General features: G+C 39.6%; 1 protein-coding gene across 10 annotated transcripts in view; it reads left to right on the top strand.

Annotated features, from left to right (window-relative positions):
- Nucleotides 1-26,056, top strand: part of Nf1 (neurofibromin 1) — a 644,633-nt gene that overhangs the window by 195,454 nt on the left and 423,123 nt on the right. For all 10 annotated transcript variants that reach the window (XR_011392599.1, XM_053781766.2, XM_053781772.2 and 7 more), the window contains 4 exons: nt 930-1,114; nt 11,343-11,514; nt 21,597-21,736; nt 22,607-22,822. Coding sequence is in view for 9 of the 10 variants with exons in the window: in XM_053781766.2 (XP_053637741.1) it covers nt 930-1,114; nt 11,343-11,514; nt 21,597-21,736; nt 22,607-22,822 (713 nt within the window). In the remaining variant the exon portion in view is untranslated. The remainder of the gene's footprint in view (nt 1-929; nt 1,115-11,342; nt 11,515-21,596; nt 21,737-22,606; nt 22,823-26,056) is intronic.

Below are 26,056 nucleotides of genomic sequence, written 5' to 3' on the forward strand. Positions count from 1 at the left end.
CATGCAGCAAGCTTGCGTGAGCGTGTTAGATAGGAGTGAATGGAGACGAATGTTTTTGGGACTTGATAAGCTGTTGGAGCGTGAGCAGCGTAATATTTAGTGAAGGGATTCAGGGAAACTTGTTATTTTTATATAGCCAGACTTGAGTACTGGAAATGGGAAGAACAATGCCTGCACTTTTAAGAGGGGTTTGGGATATTGGCAGTTTTTAGGGATATGTTATATATCTTTATATATGCTTCTAAACTGTTGTATCTGGGTGCCTCTGCAAAAACAGTGATTATATATGAGTGAGGTGGAAGTGTTGAATGATGATGAAAGTATTTTCTTTTTGGGGATTTTCTTTCTTTTTGGGTCACCCTGCCTCGGTGGGAGACGGCCGACTTGTTGGAATAAAAAAAACCTGAGTAAAGGAAAGCATCACTGTATTTCTTGACAGTGTTGTATTATAATCAAGTGCATGCTGGTTTATGGTTCCATGTCAGAGTTCCACTGCTGCCTAACTTCCCTCTTGTATTAATTTTACATTCATTAAAGTAGAATGTATTACAGTACATATATAACATAATCTGTATTTAGACCTGATTGATGACAGTGTATAAACATTACAGATATGACTTAACCCAACATATCCCATAAATAATTTTGACACAATTTTACTCTCTTACTCAACCAGGAATTAAAAGTATAATCTGTAGACCTTCCAGTAATATTCAGCATTGTTTTGCTCATTATAAATGAACTAAAAACAAGAAATAGATTGTTTAAAAGAAAATCTAACCTGTATGTGGTACATCATTCAGCAGGGAGTAATTGGAGATAATAGATTAGAATTTTTAGCTCAAAAAGTAAAGAGTGACTTCTGCACCAGTTTGACTAGTATGCCACTGTTATGATATAATTCTTGTGTTTTTTTATATTTTTAACAGATTCAGGATCAAGTTAATGAATGGGCCAATATGACAGGATTTTTATGTGCACTGGGTGGAGTTTGTTTACTGGGTAAATCACCATCACGACCTCAGGGAGTTAGTCCAAGCTTGACTGTTGATGTTAGAAAACCTGCTGTGTTGCCCAATACCAATCAGGACATGCAGTACTGTCCTGTCACACAGTAAGTGTAAAAGATGAAAATTGCATTAATATTATTTACTAATTATATTTTCTGTTTATTTTATTTATTATTTATTTAAGAATATTATCTCATTTATTATGAATTAATCTGAGTTCATAGTCTATATGGCTTTGAAGGAGGTAAGAATAGATTTACTGCTAAATCTCTTGGGCTGTGGGGAGGTGTTTAGTTGGGTTACAGTTAGTTCTTATGCAGGAAAACATGTTCAGAAGTACTGTTTCCGAAGCCCCGTAGCTGAAGCGGTAGAGCATTGGGCCTGTCAATTTTGGGACCATAGTTCAAGCCTCCCATCCATCTTTCTGTTTATTCATTGACAGTCATTTATTACAACTTATTCTGAGTTCATGTATATATTTTTTGTACATGTATGGTATACATTACCAACAAAATGAAGAATTAGACATGTGCAACATCTGGGTATAGTGGTGCCTTGATATTCAAACTTGGTCTGTTCTGGGAGGCTGTTTGAAAAGTGAGTTGTATACAAGTGCCAATGTTCATGCCTGTTATTCAGACTCTTCAAGATCACCAGCTCTTCGTCTTTTGTATATAGTTCTATGTCCTTGAATTTGTATTGGTAAAGCCACTGGATGGCAAAACGTTTACAGTAAAGATTCCCAGATGTTGCACATATGTTTAATTCCTCTCCTGGGTGTGAGTCTTCCGAGGAGGGGCTGGAGAGAAGGCATGAAGGAAGTTTTGAGTGCTAGGGGCTTTAGTATCCAGCAGGCTGGTATGAGTATGTTAGTTGGGAATGAATGGAGATAAGTAGGTTTTATGGCTTATCATACTGTTGCATGTGAGCAAGGTAATATTTATGAAGGAACTCAGAGAAACAGATTAGCCAGGCTTGAGTCCTGGAGGTAGAAAGTCCAGTGCAAGCACTCTGAAGAAGAGGTGGGTATGTTGCAGTTCAAATGATTATCTTAACTGTGATGTCAGCATGCTTCTAGCAAGACAGTGATTAAATAAATGACAGTGAAAGCGTTTTCCTATTTTGGGTAACCCTACTGTAGTGTGAGAGAGAGAGGGAGAGAGAGAGAGAAAAAGAGAGAGAGAGAGAGAGAGAGAGAGAAAGAGACCACATCATGAGGAGCCAGTCTATCAGCATCATGTCGGCCAACATTAGAGGTTTCATTACTAGTGTTGGAAAGCTCACACACAGTTTTGTGAACACTCGGCGTCCCGGCATGATAGCTGTTGTTGAAACATTTTTGGATGACAGGACTCCAGAAAATTTTGCAAGAATTGCTAGCTACACCTCATGGATGAGAAGAGACAGGCAAGGGCAAGGAGGAGGTGTTGCTGTGTGCTTCTCTAAAAGTGTACATGCCCAGCACATAGATGTTGCCACCCCTACTTATCTTGAAATGATGTTCTTCAAGCTCTGCATAAACACTAGTACCTCTGTACTAGCATGTACACAGATACATGGAATGTACAGACCTCAGTGGCAACATGCAAACTCCATCAACTTCCTATTGGTAAATGTGGAGTCCCTTCTGCTACAGCACAACTGTCAACATATCATAATTGTTGGTGACCTCAACCAACACCTTATACAGAGGGAGTTTGATGACCTTCTTGCAGTATTTGACATGAGAAACTTTGTTGATTTCCCTACTCACATCTCTGGCTCCTCCCTTGACCTAGTAGTGAGTGATCTGGCAGTAGGTATAGTCACTTGTCAACCCCTCGGCTACATTGGATCATCTGACCACAAGGCTGTTTTTATGACACTTAAGATCCCAACAGAACGAGGTGAGGAGTTCACATGCACAACCTGGCTATGGGAAAGAGGTAATTGGCCAACCTTTTGCTCTGAGCTCACCACCACCGATTGGAATGCTCTTCTCCAAGGAGATGTTGACAACCAAGTGAAACCCTTCACTGGACACATCCTTAATCTACAACAAGAACACATTCCTCACCTCCAATATGTGACGAAAGTTTAGACACATGTGCAACATCTGGATATCTTTATTGTAGACATTTCGCCATCCAGTGGCTTTATCAATACAGATTCTAGTACAGTGGAACCTCAAAAATCGAACTTTCTTCGGTCCAGAAGTCTGTTCGAGTGCCTTTACCGAATGAATTTATTCCCATCAGGAATAATGTAAATTAGATTAGTCCATTTCAGACCCTTAAAAATACACTTATAAAAGCACTTACAAAAATACACTTACATAATTGGTTGTGTTGGGAGCAGTTCGATTTTTGAGGTTCCACTCTACATAATTAAAGACAGTAGAACTATATACAAAAGATGAGGTAATCAGTCCCTCAGCCTTGGAGTTAGTGTTCACAGCATCGTGGTGGAGGAGAATCTGGAGCAAAGGCAAGAAGACTGGCAGTTATATAGGTGTCTGTGGATAAGGACGTGTAGCAGACGAGGGCATAGTCACTGGTAGGCGAGATTACCCAGTGGAAGTAGGTCCTACAAGACCTTCTTCATGGCTGCTACAACTAACCCATCCCTTTGGGTAGGACCTACTTCCACTGGGGAATCCTGCCTACCAGTGACTATGCCCTCATCTGCTACATGTCCTTATCCACTGATGCCTATATAACAGCTAGTCTTCTTGCCTTTGCTCCAGATTCTCCTCCACCAAGATGCTGTGAACACTAACTCCAAGGCTGAGGGACTGATTACCTCATCTTTTGTATATAGTTCTACTCTCTTTAATTATGTCCTAGAATCTCTATTGATAAAGCCACTGGATGGCAAAAAGTCTATAATAAAGATATCCAGATGTTGCACATGTGTTTAAACTTTCATATTGTCGGTATTTTATACTTTTCTTGCACAATATGTGATGAAGCCTACAAATCAGCTTTGGTTTGGCTTTTGTTGTAGAGAGGCTGCTACTGCTAAGTGCAAGGCATGGTAAAGGTATAAGAGACATCCTGCCACCTATAACAGGAATTTGCACAAACAAGCCTGTAGGCATATGGGTGACGTTCAAAAGTGGGCCATTGCTGAATGGGAGGTGGACACAAAAAGAAAGCTAGCATCAGGTAGAGTAGGCTCCAAAACCTGGTGGTCCCTGGTCAAGGACAGACAAGATTATCTGCCTGATGAACTCATTCCACCTCTAAATCAACAGGATGGGACCACCTCTATTAGTAGTCAAGAGAAAGCAGACCTCTTTCCTACCAAAATGCAAGTTCCTAATCCAGCAAGGGACCCTCCTTGACTAGCTGCAAGAACTGTGTCAAAACTGTCAGTGTCTTTCATAGCAGACACTGCAAGGCTCCAGGCAGACATCAACCAAATCTTTCAGTGGGCTGCAGAAAACAATATGAAGTTCAACGATGAGAACTTTCAATTACTCCGATATGGTGTAAAGGTAGAAAGTTGAAAGTGAACATAGAAAAGAGTAAGTTGATGCGGGTATCAAATGATTTAGATAAAGAAAGATTAGATATCAAATTGGGGAGGAGGAGTATGGAAGAAATGAATGTTTTCAGATATTTATGAGTTGACGTGTCAGTGGATGGATTTGTGAAGGATGAGGTTAATCATTGAATTGATGAAGGAAAAAAGGCGAGTGGTGCATTGAGGTATATGTGGAGACAAAAAATGTTATCTATGGAGGCAAAGAAGGGAATGTATGAAAGTATAGTAGTACCAACACTCTTATATGGGTGTGAAGCTTGCAGAAAATTCGATGTGTGGAAATTAGGAGGTGTGGAGTTAATAAAAGTATTAGTCAGAGGGCTGAAGAGGGGTTGTTGAGGTGGTTTGGTCATTTAGAGAGAATGGATCAAAGTAGAATGACATGGAGAGCGTATAAATCTGTAGGGGAAGGAAGGCGGGGTAGGGGTCATCCTTGAAAAGGTTGGAGGGAGGGGGTAAAGGAGGTTTTGTGGGAAAGGGGCTTGGGCTTCCAGCAAGGGTGTGTGAGCGTGTTAGATGGGAGTGAATGGAGATGAATGGTATTTGGGACCTGACGAGCTGTTGGAGTGTGAGCAGGGTAATATTTAGTGAAGGGATTCAGTGAAACCGGGTATCTTATATAGCCGGTCTTGAGTCCTGGAAATGGGAAGTACAATGCCTGCACTTTAAAGGAGGGGTTTTGGATATTGGCAGTTTGGAGGGATATGTTGTGCATCTTTATACGTATATGCTTCTAAACTGTTGTATTCTGAGCACCTCTGCAAAAACATTGATTATGTGTGAGTGAAGTGAAAGTGTTGAATTATGATGAAAGTATTTTCTTTTTGGGGATGTTCTTTCTTTTTGGGTCACCCTGCCTCGGTGGGAGATGGCCTACTTGTTAAAAAAAAAATGGTAAACATGAGGGAATTAAAACTTCATCAGAGTATAAAGCAAATTCCAGCCACAAAATAGAGCGAAAAACTAACGTCAAAGACCTGGGAGTGATCATGTCGGAGGATCTCACCTTCAAGGACCATAACATTGTATCAATCGCATCTGCTAGAAAAATGACAGGATGGTTAATGAGAACCTTCAAAACTAGAGATGCCAAGCCCATGATGACACTCTTCAGGTCACTTGATCTATCTAGGCTGGAATATTGCTGCACACTAACAGCACCTTTCAAGGCAGGTGAAATTGCTGACCTAGAAAATGTGCAGAGAACCTTCACAGCGCGCATAACGGAGATAAAACACCTAAATTACTGGGAGCGCATGAAGTTCCTGAACCTGTACTCCTTGGAATGCAGGTGGGAGAGATATATGATTATATACACATGGAAAATCCTAGAGGGAATAGTACCGAACTTGCACACAAAAATCACTTGCTACGAAAGCAAAAGACTCGGCAGATGATGCAACATCCCCCCAATGAAAAGCAGGGGTGTCACTAGCAAGTTAAACCTTTCAGGGTCGACAGGCCCTGTCAGAGACTTGTTCCCAAGGTCGGCCAAATTTCCAAAAAAAAAAAAAAAAAATTATTTTTTCTTATGAAAAAATAGTTTTTTTTTTCTAAACATTATAGACTAAACAAAAAATTTTTACCATCAATGCTTACCAAGATATGGAGGTGTGAATTTGACAGAAAATGCGCATCATGTGGTAACATCGCCAACTGCTGTCACCCGGTATTCTTTTATTTAGTATTTTATGTACTATTTTTATTTTTTAATCTTTCTTTTTCCAAGTAACTTTTATGGCCTGTGAGACCAATATGATCAGTATTTTGTAAGTTATTTTTTTTTCAATACTACACAATAATGGCGTAAACACTGTTGTCATTGTTTTGTTTACAAAAAATATTTACACAAACAAACGATATGAAATGTTGTTTATTACTATTTTTCTATATTTTATGTACATACACATATACAGTCACAGGGATTGTTTCTAGAAGTTCTGCAGTCTGTGGAAGTCTTTGAAACATGGTGTCATGCACAGTGTGTTTTACATTCCTCACACATAAAATGAGTGTCTCTGCGTTGTTGTGGGCGTTTCCTTGTATGTGCACAGACGTAACACCTCTTCTGAGCCTTTTTCTTGAAATCAGTAGCAGGCAGTTATATTAGGAAGTGATCACCATGCTTCAGACGAGAAGGTAGTTGTTGATAATTTTGTGGGCGGTCTATTGCAGTGTTGTTCCTTGGTACTTGAATACTATTTGTTTGATGACAGACAAACAGAATTCGCCGTATGGTGGTTTGTTTCTGGTCCTCATCTTATACATATTATAAGCATTCAGCATGGATATGTCCAGAAGATGGAAAAAGAGTTTTATGTACCACTTATAACTCTTGCGAACACAATCAGCAAACCCAATCTGCATGTCACATTTGTCCACTGAATGCATATTGAGGGTGTAGTCCATCACAGCTGCAGGTTTTAGAATGGGTTCAATGCTGTCTCTATGGTGCCTGCCAGTGTCTGCCATTTCATTAGGGTGAACTGATGACAACAGTGTGACATCTTGTTTGTCATGCCACCGAAATGCCATGATGTCATTGGCAGCAAACGCCTGCACCTCACCTCTACGAGTGCTAGCGTCAAACCTGGGCATATGTTTCCGATTTGCACGCGCTGTGCCACACACGCACATCTGTCATGTTCACTTGCAAAAAATCACTGAGTGTGGGGCTTGTGTACCAGTTATCTGTATATAATATATGCCCCTTACCAAGGTATGGTTCTTTCATTGTTCTAACCACATCACCAGAGATGCCCAATAACTTCCTGGTATTTTGCAATGTATAACATCCAGTGTACACAATAATATCTAGTACCAGACCACTGTAACAATCACAAAGCACAAACAACTTTATACCAAAGAGTTTCCTCTTGCTTGGTATGTACTGCTTGAAAGAGAGTCTTCCTTTGAACAGAATCAAAGACTCATCAATTACAAGCTTCCTGAAGGGATAAAAATACATATTGAATTTCTCTTTCAGATACCCAAACACATGCCTAATCTTATATAACCTGTCATTTCTGTCAGGCCTGGTTTTGTCTGAGAAGTGAAGCATACGTAACATTAGCCCAAATCGATTCACTGGCATTATATCACTGAAGCCTGGGGTTGCAATCAGGCGGTCTGTCGACCAGTATGATTTCACACTGTGCTTATACACATGTGGCATAAGCATTATTGTGGCAAAGAAAAGATACATCTCAGCCACAGTTGCCTCCTTCCACTGGTGTAGATGTGATTTTGGTGAAAGTATTGTGTTTGCCATAGTATACTCATAGTATGTGTTGCTTTCCATGACAATACTTTCCATCAGGGGTTCGTCAAAGAATAACTGGAAACATTCCAGTTCAGTAGCATTGTTTCCTAGTGTACAACATGGCCGTATTCCACTTTGGCTGTCATCAAACTGATGGGGATTTGGAACAAAATTGACAGCTTCCTGCTAATCCCAGGTGCGGTCTGCTGGTGGGTACTGAACAGTGACAGGTGGTTGTGGTTGTGGAGGTTGTGGTTGTGGGTGGGTGGGGGATGGTGGCCTTTGTTGTAGATCAGCTGAGGCAGCGGTGTGGGTGGCAGCATGGGCCACTGCTGGTGCCTCACGACTGGCACCACCACTACCACCACCATGCACATTTTCCATCCCAATTGCAACAGTATCATCATCATTTTCACTCTCAATTCCTGTTGTACAGCCACGGGATGTACTCCGAGATGTACTCCTTCCCCTTGGAATAGCATATGGCACACTACCAGAGCGCATGTATTGTCGTATATACTGACGGTTCACTGGGGAATATTGCACTTCACTATCACTACTGGAACTAGTTTCAAGAGCTTGTAGTTCATAATCACTATCACTATCATCACAAATGCTCACATCTGAGTCTGGGATTTGGGAAATTAGGAGTTTCCTCTTCGATTCTGGTACAACTGAACGTGAACAAGACGGCCCAGCACCAGAGGTGGAAGGCTGAGGGTCGTCTGGGTTTTCCTCACTATTACTGATATTATGGTCATTAGTTTCAATCAAAACCTCACCAAAAGCTTGAAACTCATCTTCACTGGCACTTCCATCTGTGTTAGAACTGTCACTGGGGAACAGAAGTGTCCCAATTCGCTGAGGAGTGAGGAGCTTCTTACCGTGAGGCATGGTGGACAAGGTGTACTAATATGGCGTTCCCACAATGTGCCACTGGGTCCCAGATTTTTTTTCTACTGCGCACACCCACCACACAGACCCATTCTCTCACATCTAGGCCTACTAGACTTTTCTTGCGAGATTTGAAGGCACTAGAATTTACGTGTAATAGTACGTCAAAAACCCTGCTGCGTAAGCCGTACTAGTACGGCCAAAACCCTGAAAGGGTTAAGAGACAACACAATAAGTGTCAGGGGCCCAAGACTGTTCAACTGCCTCCCAGCATACATAAGGGGGATTACCAATAAACCCCTGGCTGTCTTCAAGCAGGCACTGGATGAGCACCTAAAGTCAATACCTGACCAGCCAGGCTGTGGCTCGTACGTTGGATTGCGTGCAGCCAGCAGTAACAGCCTGGTTGATCAGGCTCTGATCCACCATGAGGCCTGGTCACAGACCGGGCCGCTGGGGGCATTGACCCCCGGAACTCTCTCCAGGTAACAATAAGGCAGGAGGAGGTGCATTTCCTTCTTAAATCACTTGACCAAGAAAAGGCTGTGAGCCCAGACAAGTTGAGCCCAAGATTGCTGAGAAGATATGCAGACCAGCTAGCAGCACCTCTAACTTGCATCTTTCAGCACTGCCTGGTACAGTGTAAATGGCCTTCTCTGTGGAAAGAGGCAAATGTAGTCCCTGTTCACAGAAAGAAAAGCAGAGCAGAAATCAGCAACTACAGACCAGTGTTTCTGCTGTCAGTTACTAGCAAGATCCTTGAGACAATCTCAAGACAAATGAGAGTTTTTTGACTACCACTCACTACTTTGTGACCATCAATATGACTTCAGGAAAGGTTACTCTGCTGCTAACCTCTTGTTAATCCTCTCCACTAAGTGGCACCAGTCACTGGATGAATCCAGTCAGCTGAGTGGTAGCACTGGACGTTGCTGGTACTTTCGACTAGGTGTGGCACCTGGGTCTCTTACCAAAACTGCAAGGTCTGGGAATTGCAGGCTCTATGCTGTCTCTCCTCAGTGACTACCTTCATGGTAGATCTTCATGGGTAGTTCTCAATGGAACAGAATCAGCAAGACATCCTATTGGGGCAAGTGTTCCACAAGGAAGTGTACTTGGACCGTTGTTATGGAATGTCTACTTCAATGACCTTCTTCATCTCATCCCAGAATCCCATGGATATGCAGACAACTGTACACTGACATTCAGTTATCCAAGAGAAGAAATGCCAGCTGCTCTAAGCTAAATCAATCACCAGCTGTGAGCTACATCAGCTTGGGGAAATAGATGGCAAGTAACATTTGCACCTGAGAAAACACAAATGATGATGGTCTCTTGGCACCATGATGGTAATGATGGTATGAGTGGGAGGGTGTTGGCACCTGGGGAAGAAGTTGATATCCTTGGGGTGAAATTTGACTCCAAACTGACCACGAAGAACCACATAAATCTTGCAAACAAGGCAGCCAGGAAGCTTACAGCACTTCGCCGTATCTCACATCTGCTTGACAGTAGGGGTTGCAAGACTCTGTACGAGGCACAGGTATTCTCACACCTTGAGTATGCTCCACTTTCTTGGTTTGCCTGCCCCCTCTCATCTGCGATTGCTTGGCAGAGTAGAGAGCAGAGCAAGACGTCTCATCTCTCGCCTGGACCAATCCTGGATAGATCTGTCATTTCAGCAGAGCCTTCAACACAGGATGGATGTGGGTGGCCTTACTGTTATGTACAAGGCCATTATTGTCAAAATACCACACTTGGATCCACTTTGAGGACAGCGTGAAACAAGCTTCTATACCACAAGACGGGCAGAAAGCAGCAACTTCATTCTGGCTATACCCTTCTCCAGAACTTCACTTCATCTGAGGTCACTTATACCCAGGATGACTTGAGTATGGAACACATTCGTACAACATTATGATATCAACGAGATAAAGTCAGTTGATCACATGAAAATGCTGGCCCACAGATGGCTCCAACTTCATCCTATTCCCTACTTGTATGTCTTATAACAATAAAAATGCTTTCAAATGAGGTGATGTAGGTAACAGCTCTTAGCTTGTCAATAAAGTTAGGAATCCTTAACCTGTAAATAGATTGTCAATAAAGCTAGGGATCCTAACCTAACCTTGCCAAATCCTGTGTAAAAAAAAAAGAGTAAAAAAGAGAGAAAGAGAGAAAAAGAGAGAAAAGAGAGAGAGAGAGAAGAGAGAGGGAAAGAGAGAGAGAGATAAAAGAGAGAGAGAGAGAGAGCTGATGTATTAAAAAAAATTAACTGCAGGCTAACAGTATGTCCAGCATGCTGTGATATTCTCTTAAATTTCAATTAGGTATGTTTATTGGCAGTTTGGAGGGATATGTTGTGTATCTTTATATGTGTATGCTTCTAGACTGTTGTATTCTGAGCACCTCTGCAAAAACAGTGATAATGTGCGAGTGTGGTGAAAGTGTTGAATGATGATGAAAGTATTTTCTTTTTGGGGATTTTCTTTCTTTTTTGGGTCACCCTGCCTCGGTGGGAGATGGCCGACTTGTTGAAAAAAAAAAAAAAATGTTTATTTGCAGCGTTATTACACAAATTACTTATTGGTCAACCATATTTTTTGTCTTTTATGGATAATCATTTATATTTTTCCTTTTCTTCATAGATTTGTTGGCCATCTCCTGAAACTTCTGGTATGTAACAATGAAAGGTTTGGGACACAGATTCAAAAACATGTGAAGGAGTTGGTGGGGCATGAGATGTCACCTCTACTCTATCCTATCCTCTTTGATCAGACCAAGGTCATTGTTGATAAGTTCTTTGATCAACAGGGACAGGTAAGATTATAGTGTGCCTTATTGAACCATGATTGTTCAGTGTTGTTAATGATAGTTCAGTGTTGCCTTGCTAATGATAGTTCAGTATTACCCTATTAGTGATAATTCATTGTTACTTTGTTAATGATAGTTCAGTGTTACCTTGTTCACAGTGTTATCTTATTAAGAATAGTTCACATTGATATCTTTTGCAATATGGTTTGCATTGATATCTTTTTAAATACGGTAGGGCCCCAATTATACAGCAGGTTAGGTTCCAGGCTACTTCCGGAAAGCAGACTTCGCTGGAAAGCAGAACTCCATTTTTTCCATTTATAAATGCATATAAATGCCAGATAACAAGTTTACACTAACATATATTAAGTTAGCAATAGAACTAGGCATTAAAAAGTAAAATACACACACAGTACACTCATTATTTACCTCAAAATACATTTGTAGTCTTAATGTAGGGCAAAAGGTGAGTAGTATTTATTGTAAGAAGTCAGGTGTGATAGCCCTGCTGGCCACCCTACCCACACATACTATACCACGATGCTTAACTGTTTGGCTGTCGCAACCCCAAAACCTGAGGTGTCTCCTGGTGTCAAAAAAAAAAAAAAAAATTGAAATTATAGAGAATCTTTTCCCAATGGTAATGACACCAAAAGAACGAAATTTGATGGAAAACTTACAGAACTGCACTCTCGCGAAGTTAGTGACTTTCGCGATATTTACGAATCGGCTATTTCGCCTACTTTGAGCCCTATTTTCGGCTAATTACGTTTTTCCAGTCAACCAAACTCGTAGCTATTTCTTTAGAACTCCATTTGTTCTATCGATTGAGTACAAGAAACTGTCCATTTACCGATTTCAACTACCCAATAACGTGGTCAGAAATTTGCAATTTGGCCAATTTGACGCAAATTAAAAAATATGCCAATTTCAAAATAGGGTCCAGAATGAACAATGCAGACATTCCTGGCTATAAAATAAGTTTCTTTGTCCATCAGTCATGTCTCCAGGCCTCTCTGATATTACTCTTGCTTTCTGTTTGGAATTTTTATTCAAACAAAAAATAGAAGATTTACTGTTATGCAGACTACTGCAATATTGTAATAATTGTATAAATAATGTCAACCCATTTATGACTGCATATTAGAATGGCTAGTTGGACATTTATTGGACAATGACATCATTTGTTTACTTTTGAACATCGTCAAAAATCAAACATTTCCCCTATTTTGAGCTCCATTTCAAGGTTCTTTTCATAGTAAAACCAATCAAAATCACCTCTATTTCTGTAATATGTTTTCCATTCTGTCAAATGAGACCAAGAAAACGAGAATACAGCCATAAATACTATACGAAAATACACCACAAAGTCGGTGTTTTAATCCAAAAACACAATTGGAGTTTTTTTTTCTGATTATGCACTGCGTGCTGCAGGATTTTTTTATATGGTACACACTGACCCATTCTCTCACATGTGGGCCTACCAGCTTTCTCCTGCTTGATTTGAAGCCGCTAGAATTTTTGAGTATATATATGTCAAACACGGTGGCTCGTAAGACGTATATATACAACTGAAACAGTCAAATGGTTAAAGCTTCCAAGAGCGATAAAATGCATATAGTACACTCATTACTTACCTTAAAAATTTGTAGTCTTAATGGCCTTACTGTGGGGCGAGAGGTGAAAATTATTTATTTGTAGAAAGTTGAGTGGGAGGTATGGCATCCTGCCTGGCCACTCCCACCTACAACAACATTAAGCTCCCTTGAGCAATAAAATGTATATATAGTACACTCATTAATTTCCTTAAAATATTTGTAGTCTTAATGTAGGGTGAGAGGTGAGTTTTATTTGTATAAAGTCTGGTTGGGAAGTATGGGTAGCCAGGAAGGGCAGCTCGCCGTATAGAAAGTTTTGGTCATAATTTGAAATCGCCATATTAGCGGAACGCCGTAAAGCGGGGCCCTACTGAATAGCTCACATTCATTTTTTTTTTTTTTTTTCAACAAGTCGGCCGTCTCCCACCGAGGCAGGGTGACCCAAAAAAAGAAAGAAAATCCCCAAAAAGAAAATACTTTCATCATCATTCAACACTTTCACCACACTCACACATTATCACTGCTTTTGCAGAGGTGCTCAGAATACAACAGTTTAGAAGCATATACGTATAGAGATACACAACATATCCCTCCAAACTGCCAATATCCCAAACCCCTCCTTTAAAGTGCAGGCATTGTACTTCCCATTTCCAGGACTCTTTCTTTCAACAGCACACAGATCTCTTGTTAAATATAGTTCATATTAATACCTTGTTAACCCTGTCACTGTCCATACCCCTAACATTAATATTGCTTTCAGTGTCCACTTTTTAAAAAAGAAATACTTTTGAAATGGTACAGAATCTTTTTCTGAAGGTAATAATACCAAAAGTACGAAATTTAATGAATAACTTACGGAATTCACGGGCACAAAGTTAGCGGTCCGGGTGCAATTTAAGCATCAGCAGTTTTGCCCACTTTGAGTCCTATTATAAGTCAGTTCCATTGCTCCACTTGACAAAATTCCTAGCACAAGAAACTACCCATTCAACTACAACTACCCTATGAAGTGCACAGAATTCGGTAATTTGGCCAATTTTACACAAAAATAAAAAAAATACCAATTTAAAAATAGAGTACAAAATAAGCAATGTAGACATTCCTGGCACTAAAACAACAACTTTGTTCATTAATCATTTCTCCAGGCCTCTCCTATAGTACACTTGCCTTCTATTTTGAATTCATAACCAAGAATGATTGGTCATGGTTTATGGCAGCTCATTAACTGAACCAGCGCATTTAACCCTTTGAGGGTAGGTCACGTACAAGTACGTCATTGCAGCCAGGGTCGGTCACGTACTTGTACGCCTAAATTCTAGTGCCTTCGAATCTGGTGGAAGAAAGCTGGCAGGCATACATATGAAAGAATGGGTCACTGTGGTCAGTGTGCGCAGTATAAAAAAAATCCTGAAGCACACTGTGCATAATGAGAAAAAAAAAAACTCCGACTGTGTTTTTGGTTTAAAACAGCAACTTTCTAGTGTATTTTCGTATGGTATTTATGGTTGTATTCTAATTTCCTTGGTCTCATTTGATAGAATGGAAATAGAGATGATTTTGATTGGTTTCACGATGACAAGTACCTTGAAATTGAGCTCAAAGTAGCGAAAATCATCGGTTTTTGCCGATGTTCAAGAGTAAACAAATCAAGCCACACGTCCAATACACATCAACTGGTGAGTCTAATATTCTTTCACAAGTGTGCTGATATCATTTATACCATTTTTACAATGATGCAGTAGTATACATAACAGAAAACCTATTTTCTTTGAGAATAAAAATTCAAAATGGAGAGCAAAAGTAATGTAAGAGGGGCCTAGAGATGTGACTAATGAACAGAGGAAATGTTATTTTATTGCCATGAATGTCTGTCTTGTTTATTCTGGACGCTATTTTGAAATTGGCATCTTTTGAAATTTGTGTGAGATTGCCCAAATTGCCAATTTCTGACCACTTTATTGGGTATATGAAATCAGTAAATGGGTGGATTCTTGTACTCATTCGATAGAACAAATGGAGTTCTAGGGAAATAACTATGATTTTGGTCAACTGCAACATTGGAATTGGCTGAAAATAGGGCACAAAGTGGGCAAAATCGCCCACTTTGAGACTGCTAACATCATGAGAGCATAATTCCCTAAGTTTTTATTTAACCCTTTGAGGGTTTCGGCCCTACTAGTACGGCTTACGCACCAGGGTTTTTGACGTACTAGTACGCCTAAATTCTAGCGCCCTCAAATCTAGTGAGAGAAAGCTGGTAGGCCTACATATGAAAGAATGGGTCTATGTGGTCAGTGTGCGCGGTATAAAAGAAATCCTGCAGCACACAGTGCGTAATGAGAAAAAAAAAACTTTGACCGTGTTTTTGGATTAAAACAGCGACTTTGCACTGTATTTTCGTATGGTATTTATTGTTGTATTCTAGCTTTCCTGGTCTCATTTTATAGAATGGAAGACATTTTACAGAAATTGAGATGATTTTGACTGGTTTTACGAAGAAAAGTACCTTGAAATTGAGCTCAAAGTAGCAGAAATGTTCGATTTTTACCAAAGTTCAAAAGTAAACAAATCATGCTATGCGTCCAATACACGTCAACTGGTGAGTCTAATATTCTTTCACAAATGTGCTGATATTACTTATACCATTTCTACACTAATGCAGTAGTCTGCATAACAGGAAATCTTCTATTTTTTTGTGAGAATAAAAATTCAAAGTGGAAAGCAAAAGAATGTAAGAGGGGCGTGTGGACGTGACTAATGAACAGAGGAAATTTTATTTTACTGCCAGAAATGTCTTTCTTGTTTATTCTGGACCCTATTCGGAAATTGGCATCTTTTGAAATTTGTGTGAAATTGGCAAAATTGCTAAATTCTGACCACTGTATTGGATAGTTGAAATCGGTAAATGGATGGTTTCTTGTACTCATTCGATAGAAAAAATGGAGTTCTAGCGAAATAGTTATGATTTTTGTCGACAAGTACACTGGAATTGGCTGAAAATAGGGCTCAAAGTGGGCAAAATCGCCGATGCGTAAACATCCTCAAGACTGCTAACTTTGCGAGAGCATAATTCCGTAAGTTTTCCATCAAATTTCATACTTTTGGTGTCATTATGATTGGGAAAAGATTCTCTATCTTTTCATAAGAAAAAATTTTGTTTTTTTTTGTTTTTGAAATTTGGGCGACCCTGAGAACAAGTCTCTGAGAGGGCCTGCTGACCCTGAAAGGGTTAAATTTCATACTTTTGGTGTCATTATAGTCGGAAAAAGATTCTCTATCATTTCATAAGAAAAAATAATTTATTTTTTTCAAAAATTTTTCGACCCTGAGAACAAGTTTGGGAGATGGCCTCTCGACCCTCAAAGGGTTAAAAACTCACTCAACTGACCAGGTAGTGATGGGGGCCCTTACCTGTCCTCAGGAAAATTGGCAAAATTGAACATTTCTACCACTGAACCAAATATCAAGCTACTTTTGCTTACGAAACCAACCAAAATCATCCCTATTTCAGTAATATGTCTGCCTTTCTATTAAATGATACCAAGAAACAGTCAATAAAACCATAAAAACCATGCTATAAAAGATCTGAAAATTGCTGTTTTAAACCAATTACACAGAGTTTTGCTTTTTCTATTATGCACTGTGCGGGTGCAAGAAGTTTTTATACTGTGTACACTCACCATGCAGACCCATTCTCTTACATCTAGGCTAAAATTTGCCACTCACAGCTTACCTGAGTGAGCTGAGCTCATGATGTGCAACTACTTGAGGGACCCTGGCCTCAGTGATGTAGTTCTACATGACAGATGCTGAAAGGGTTAAATACAGTTCACGTTACTAATTTCCAGATCTATTCATGAGCAATATTTTTGTCATACACAAGAAGTAAAACAAGTTTTTAGACCTTACTCTGAAAATAATTTGAGTAATATGAGTGGCCCGGTGGCCTGGTGGCTAAAGCTCCCGCTTCACACACGGAGGGCCCGGGTTCGATTCCCGGCGGGTGGAAACATTTCGACACGTTTCCTTACACCTATTGTCCTGTTCATCTAGCAGCAAATAGGTACCTGGGTGTTAGTCGACTGGTGTGGGTTGCATCCTGGGGGACAAGATTAAGGACCCCAATGGAAATAAGTTAGACAGTCCTCGATGACGAACTGACTTTCTTGGGTTATCCTGGGTGGCTAACCCTCCGGGGTTAAAAATCCGAACGAAATCTTATCTTATCTTATCTTATCTTATCTTCAGTACTATCTGTTTTACTAGATTTGTGAAATTAAATATAGGCATTTATACATTTGTGTCTATACTGGTGTGAACAATATTTAGCGTTTTGGGACCTGACGAGCTGTTGGAGTGTGAGCAGGGTAATATTTAGTGAAGGGATTCAGGAAAACCGGTTATTTTATATAACCGGACTTGAGTCCTGGAAATGGGAAGTACAATGCCTGCACTCTAAAGGAGGGGTTTGAGATATTGGCAGTTTGGAGGGATATGTTGTGTATCTTTATACGTATATACTTCTAAACTGTTGTATTCTGAGCATGTCTGCAAAAACAGTGATTATGTGTGAGTGAGGTGAAAATGTTGAATGATGATGAAAGTATTTTCTTTTTGGGGATTTTCTTTCTTTTTGGGTCACCCTGCCTCGGTGGGAGATGGCCGACTTGTTAAAAAAAAAAAAAATATACCTCAATGCACCACTCACCTCTTTTCCTTCATCAGTTCTATGGTTAAGCTAATCTTTCATAAACCCATCCGCTGACAAGTCAACTCCCAAATCTCTGAAAATGTTCACTTCTTCTATACTCCGTCTCTGCAATGTGATATCGGATTTTTCTTTATCTAAATTGTTCCTTACCCTCATCACCGTACTCTTATCTATGTTCACTTCCAACTTTCTACCTTTACACCCCCTCCCAAACTCATCCACTAACCTTTGCAACTTTTCTTTAGAATCTCCTATAAGCACAGTATCATCAGCAAAAAGTAACTGTGTCAACTCCCATTTTGAATTTGATTCCCCATAATTTAAACCCACCTCTCTCCCCAACACCCTGGCATTTACCTCCTTCACAACCCCATCTATAAATGTATTAAACAACCATGGTGACATTATACATCCCTAGCTAAGACCTACTTTTACCGGGAAGTACTCTCCCTCTGTTCTTCACACCTTAACCTGAGGCTTATTATCCTCATAATAACTCTTTACAACATTTATTAACTTACTACCTATTCTATATATTTGCAGCATCTGCCATATTGCTCCTCTATCCACTCTGTCATATGCCTTTTCTAAATCCATAAATGAAATGAAAACTTCCCTACCTTTATCTACATACTGTTTACATATATACTTCAATGTAAACACTTAGTCTACACATCACCTACCCATTCTTTAATCCTCCTTGCTCATCCGCAATCCTACTCTCTGTCTTACCTCTAATTCTTTCAATAATAACCCTACCGTACACTTTTCCTGGTATACTCAGTAAACTTATTCCCCTATAATTTTTACAATCTCTTTTGTACCCCTTCCCTTTATATAAAGGAACTATTCATGCTCTCTGCCAATCGCTAGGTACGTTCCCTTCTCTCATACATTTATTAAACAAAAATCCGAACCACTCCAACACTATAGTATCCCCCTGCTCTTAACATTTTTGTCATGATCCCATCAGTTCCAGCTGCTTTACCCCATCTAATTCCATGTAATACCTCACTCATCTCCCCCACACTCACATCCTGTTCTTCTTCACTCCTTAAAGATGTTATACCTCCCTGGCCAGTGCATGAAATTACCACCTCTTTCTCATCGACATTTAAAAGTTCCTCAAAATATTCCCGCCAACTGCCCAATACCTACAGCTTCCCATCTACTAACTCCCCTACACTGTTTTAAACTGACAAATCCATTCATTCCCTAGGCTTTCTTAACTTGTTTCTCACTCCAAAGCTTTTTCTTATTTTCATCAAAATTTCTTGACAGTGCCTCTACCACTCTGTCATCTGCTCTCCTTTTGTGCACTCTCACCACTCTCTTCACCTTTCTTTTACTCTCCATATACTCTGCTCTTCTTATAACACTTCTGCTTTGTTAAAACCTCTCATAAGCTACCTTTTTCTCTTTTGTCACACCCTGTACTTCATTATTCCTCCAATCACTCCTCTTTTCTCCTGCACCCACTTTCCTATAGCCACAAACATCTGCCCCACATTCTAATAATGCATTTTTAAAACTATTCCAGCCCTAATCAACCCCATCCCTCTCTACTCATACTTGCACTATCCCACCTTTCTGCCCATAGTTGTTTATATCTCACCCTAACTTCCTCATCCCTTAGTTTATACACTTTCACCTCTCTCTTACTTGCTGTTGCCATTTTCCTTTGCCATTTCCCTTTCCTACCTCTTACTCTAACTGTTGCTACAACTAAATAATGATCTGATATATCAGTTGCCTCTCTATAAACATGTACATCCTGAAGACTACTCATCAACCTTTTATCCACCAATGCATAGTGCTATATCATATCTTGTATACTTATTTATCCTCTTTTTCATAAAATATGTATTACTTATTACCAAACCTCTTTCTACACATAGGTCAATTAAAGGCTCCCCATTTTCATTTACCCCTGGCACCCCAAATTTTCCTACTACTCCCTCCACAACATTTTTACCCTCTTTAGCATTGAGATGCCCAACCATAAGTACTCTCTCACTTGGTTCAAAACTCCCCTCACACTCAACATTTCCCAAAATCTCTCTCTCTCTACACTTCTCTCTTCTCCAGGTGCATAAATGCTTACTGTAACCCACTCTTCACATCCAACCCTTATTTTACTCCACATAATCCTTGAGTTTATACATTTATATTCCCTCTTTTCCTGCCATAACTTATCCTTCAACATTATTGCTACTCATTCTTTAGCTCTAACTCTATTTGAAACTGCAGACCTAATCCCATATATTTCTCCCCACTGAAACTCTCCTATCCCCTTCAGCTTTGCTTCACTTAAAGCCAGGACATCCAGCTTCTTTTCGTTCATAACATCCACAATCATCTCTTACGCATCATTCGCACAGCATCCATGCACATTCAAACATCTCACTTTGACGGTTTTCTTCTTTTTCTTTTTAGTAAGGTATATGGGAAAAGGGGTTACTAGCCCATTGTTCCTGGCATTTTAGTTGACTTTTACAACACAGATGGCTTACGTAGGAAAGATTCTTATTCCACTTTCCCACCAGTATGAAAGGAAAAGCAATAAGAATAAGAACTATTAAGATGAAATCAAAGAAAACTCTGATGAGTGTGTACTTAAACATGTACGTGCTTGTGTAGTGTGACTTAAGTGTAAGAAGAAGTAGCAAGATGTACTTGAAGTCTTGGATGTTTTTTTTTTTTTTTTTTTTTTTTTAACAAACCGGCCGTATCCCACCAAGGCAAGGTGGCCCAAAAAGAAAAACGAAAGTTTCTGTTTTTAAATTTAGTAATTTATATAGGAGAAGGGGTTACTAGCCCCTTGCTCCCGGCATTTTAGTCGCCTCTTACAACACGCATGGCTTACAGCGGAAGAATTCTGTTCCACTTCCCCATGGAGACAAGAGAAAATAAACAAGAACAAGAAATAGGAAGAAAATAGAAGAAAACCCAGAGGGGTGTATATATATATATGCTTGTACATGTATGTGTAGTGTGACCTAAGTGTAAGTAGAAGTAGCAAGACGTACCTGAAATCTTGCATGTTTAAGAGACAGGAAAAAAGACACCAGCAATCCTACCATCATGTAAAACAATTACAGGCTTTCGTTTTACACTCACTTGGCATGACGGTAGTACCCCCCTGGGCGGTTGCTGTCTACCAACCTACTGCTAATCTTCTTCTTTCAACAAACTGGCCGTATCCCACCGAGGCGGGGTGGCCCAAAAGGAAAAATGAAAGTTTCTCCTTCTACATTCAGTAATATATACAGGAGAAGGGGTTACTAGCCCCTTGCTCCTGGCATTTTAGTCGCCTCTTACGACACGCATAGATTACGGAGGAAGAATTCTGTTCCACTTCCCCGTGGAGATAAGAGGAAATTAACAAGAAAAAGAGCTAGAAAGAAAATAGAAGAAAACCCAGAGGGGTATGTATGTATGTATATATGCTTGTACATGTATGTGTAGTGTGACCTAAGTGTAAGTAAAAGTAGCAAGACGTACCTGAAAGCTTGCATGTTCATGAGACAGAAAAATGGACACCAGCAATCCTACCATCATGCAAAACAATTACAGGCTTTCGTTTTACACTCAGTTGGCAGGATGGTAATACCTACCTGGGTGGTTGCTGTCTACCAACCTAGTACCTAGAACCTACTGCTAACATATTCATTATATGCTGTATTAATTACAGATGTACATACATGTATTTATAATACTGGATATTATTAGTTCTTTTCTATCATACTGTATTACTAATGTGTTTCCTTGTGTTTCAGGTAATTGTAAGTGAACTTAACACCCAGTTTATTGAACATATAATATTCATAATGAAAAATGTGTTAGAGAACAAGACAGATCATCCTTCTGAGCATCTGGGTGTTACATCTATTGAACCTATGATGTTGGCAATAGTGAGGTAAATATATTGTCTCAATGTGTTGGTCTTGTTAGTATCTATTACATTATGTCACTGTGTCTTTCTGTACCCATGACCTTGTACCTGTCAGTATCCATTACATCCTGCCATGTGTTTGTTTATCCATTTCCTCACTTCGTGTTTTGGCTAGGTGAGTGGTTCATCCAGTCTCCTCCAAGCATTCAAAGCTGCTAAATTTCATTTATATTAATTGGTGGACATCTCTTGCCTCACATATATAATGTACTTAAAGCTGAATGAAAATTTATTTTGTTTCTGATATATTGTAATGTGTTATTTCATCTGCTGCTGGCTTAAAAGAAACTGACGAAATGCTAATAAAAGGATTGATAGATTGCAGTCCAATAAAGAAATACATTATTTCTAATTTCATTGGGTTTATATATGGCCTGGGTCATGGCCAGGCTCCGAGAGTAGTAAGACTCAAAACTCATCAAAGGTATAATTGAAAGCTAATATTAAAATTAAAGAAATAATGTTAGAGAAATATTTTAGTGTGTGTGAGCACTTTTCTCCGGTGTGGCCCTGGGAAGCCCACCTAGAATGTGACAAATATCAGAGTGAATGAAGTGTAGGTTATTCCAGGTGGGCTCCCCAGTGTTCATGAAACAGAAATGCATGTTTTATTTGTGTTGAAATGCAGTTTCATTGGAATTAATAGTGATTCTGAATGTTATGTGATGTTATAAGCAGAGAAGAGATAAGTAAAAACTGCTAATGGTCATTCCAGTGTGGCTTTCAAAATTTTCTTTGTTTCTGCTGTGTTATTGAGTGTATCTTATAATTAGAGCTCTCAATGTGTTCTTTTGTTTCGGAGGTAATTAGAATAATAATAATTTTCTTTGTTAGGTATGTTCGACACTTGGACATTACAGTCCATACATTACACATTAAGACCAAACTTTGTCAGCTAGTAGAAGTAATGATGCAAAGGAGAGACGACCTTGCGTTTCGCCAAGAGATGAAATTTCGCAATAAGATGGTTGACTACCTCACTGACTGGGTTATGGGTAATTCTCACCAAATTGCTCCACCAGGGACTATTGATGTAACTTCAGTTTCCAAGTAAGTTACTTAAAAATGATTGTGAGTTTTTTATATAGCCTGAATTTGCACCATAATAGTATAGTTTAATTGAGTCTTTTATTCAATGGCCATTTCCCACAAAATCTTATTAACCCTTTGACTGTCGTAAGCCCCTTTCTGAAACTGTTATTCTGTGTTGCAGAATTTAAAAAAAAAAAAATTATTTTTTCTTATTAAATGATAGAGAATCTTCTTCCGATGGTAATGACACCAAAAGTATGAAATTTGGTCGAAAACTCACAGAATTACGCTCCCGCGAATTTAGTGGTTTTGGCGACATAAACTCATCGGTGATTTTGCCGAATTTGAGCCCTGTTTTTGACCAGTTCTGTTGTTCCAGTTGAATAAACTCATGGCTATTTCTTTAGAACTCCATTTTTTCTATCAGTTGAGTACAAGAAACCACCCATTTACCGATTTGAACTACCCAATAAAGTGGTCAGAAATTGGCAATTTGGCCAATTTTATGCAAAATAAAAAAGATGCCAATTTCAGAATAGGGTCCAGAATAAACTATGTAGACATTCTTGGCACTAAAATAACATATCCTCTCTTCATTAGTCACTTCTCTAGGCCCCTCTCATGTTGCTATTACTTTCTATTTTGATTTTTTATTCATACAAAATTTACTGTTATGCAGACTACTGCATTATTGTAAAAATTGTATAAATAATATCAGTGCACTAGTGAAAGAATATTAGACTCCCCACTTAATGTGTATTGGACGTGTGGTATGAGTTGCTTACTCTTGAACATTGGTAAAAATTGAACATTTCCACTACTTTGAGCTCAATTTCAAGGTCATTTTCATCGAGAAAGTAATCAAAATCATCTCTATTTCTGCAATATGTTTTCCATTTTATCATGTGAGACCATGAAAACGAGAATACAACGATAAATACTGTACGAAAGTACACCTCAAAGTCAGCGTTTTAATAAAAAAAAAAAGTTCAGTTTTTTTCTCATGCACTGCATGCTGCAGGATTTTTTTTATGTGGTGCACACTGACCACACAGACCCATTCTCTCACATGTGGGCCTATCAGCTTTCTCCTACTTGATTTGAAGCTGCTAGAATTTAGGCGTTTAACCCATAAACGGTCCAAATGTATATATACGTTTTTACCACTAGTGCCCCAAACGTATATATACGTTTTATGTGTCCTATATTTAACATTGCCATGATAAGCCTGAGTTGCCTAGACATGTGAGAATGGGTGTGAGCACTCACTGTACACCATATTAAAATAATTCTGGATGCCTGGGTACCATATGCTCTTTTTTCCTATTAAAAAACAACTTTTTTTTTTCTCAGAAAAGTTGGGGCAGTACAGTAGTGAACGTATATATACGTTTGGACCGTTTACAGGTTAAATACGTCCGAAACAGTGGCGCGTAAGATGTATATATACGATCAAAACAGTCAAAGGGTTAATGAGAATATCTCTGTTGCTCTGAAGGAATGCATAAGGTTTATAGAATTTGTTAAACTTTCAGGATCTTATTCAAACTGCATGTTTGTTTTTCTAAGCATTTATTCTAGTGATACTAATGGGATAGCCCTTATCCTTTGGCTTAGATGTTGACAGCATATGTGTGTGTTTAGGAAGTCAAAAGTGAACATAGATAAGAGTAAGGTGACGAAAGTATCAAATGAGTTAGCTAATGAAAAATTTGATATCAGATTGGAAGGAGAATGGAGGAAGTGAATGTGTTCAGGCATTTAGGAGTGGATGTGTCAGTGGATGGGTATATGAAAGAGGAGGTAAACCATATAAATGATGAAGGGAAAAAAGGGAGTTGCTGCATTGAGGTATCTGTGGAGTCGAAGAATGTTAACCAAGGAGGTAAAGAGGGAAATGTATGAGTGCATAGTAGTACCAACACACTTATGTCAGTGTGAAGCAAGGGCTGTGAATGTTGCAGCGAAGAGGAGGTTGGAGGAAGTGGAAATGTCATGTCTGAGGGCAATGTGGGGTGTAAATATTTTCAGGGAATTTGTGGTTTGGAAATTAGGAGGTGTGGTGTTACTAAAAGTATTTCAGAAGGCTGAGGAGGGGTTGTTGAGGTGGTTTGGTCATTCATAGAGGATGAAGCTAAATAGAATGTCTTGGAAAGTTTATAAATCTGTTGTGGATGGAAGGCAGGGTAGGGGTTCTCCTAGGAAAGGATGGAGGGAGGAGGTAAAGCACGACTTGGACATAAAGCAAGCACATGTGAATGTGTTAGATAAGACTGAGTGGGAGACAAATGGTTTTTGGGAACTGATGAGCTGTTGGAGTGTGAGCAAGGTAACATTTTATGAAGGGATTCAGGGAAACTGGTTAGCCAGACTTGAATTGTGGAGGCAGGTAGCACAGTGCCTGCACTCTGAAGGAGGTGTTTGGGATATTTGCTGTTTGGAGGAACATCTGAACTATCGTATTTGTGTGACAATCGCAAGAGAGCGATAGTGTGAATGATGGTGAAAGTGTTTCTTTTTTTATTCATGCTACCTTGGTGGGAGTCTGCCAGCATGTTAGAAATATGCTCACGCACGCATGCACGTACACACACGACACACCCACACACACCCACACACCCACACACACCCACACACACCCACTCACACCCACACACACCCACACAGTAGGGACAGCGAGCGCGCTAGTCATGCCTTCCATGCTCCAGGAATATAAGTGTTTTTGAGGGCTACCCAAGTGTTCTGCAAGGGTTGCTAAGTGTGTCAGGGTAGTGAACAATCCTAGAAGTGATTTTTAATCTGCCTGAGCCACATAAGTGTGGGGAGAGCCACAATTTTGTAAGTGATCTAGAAAATAAAAACGTTGTGGCGCAGAGTGGGCAGGCTAGTGTGTAAGGCGACGTTGTCAAGTGTCACCCAAGAAAGATAATAAAGTGAAACAATCGTGTGACCAGTGAGAGAAATACAGTGAATAGGGTACATTATTAACGAGAAGAAATTGAGGTGGATCTACGCCAGGACGTACATCGAGCTGGATCTACGCCAGGACGTCACATCGAGCTGGACAATCTACAGTGCTACAGCTGCACTACAAGTACTGTATCACCTATGAGTGGTTGTTTGGGTGTGGGGTTCCAGGTTCCAATTAACCACCAAGCTGAATGTGAATGGTCTAACTCCCATAGCATGATAAAGAATAGGCACTCAAGTATTCAATAAGGTAATCCATTGAACAAGGCAATTAACTTATTA

Source organism: Cherax quadricarinatus, chromosome 30 (genome assembly GCF_038502225.1).
Source record: "Cherax quadricarinatus isolate ZL_2023a chromosome 30, ASM3850222v1, whole genome shotgun sequence".
Lineage (NCBI taxonomy): Eukaryota > Metazoa > Arthropoda > Malacostraca > Decapoda > Parastacidae > Cherax > Cherax quadricarinatus.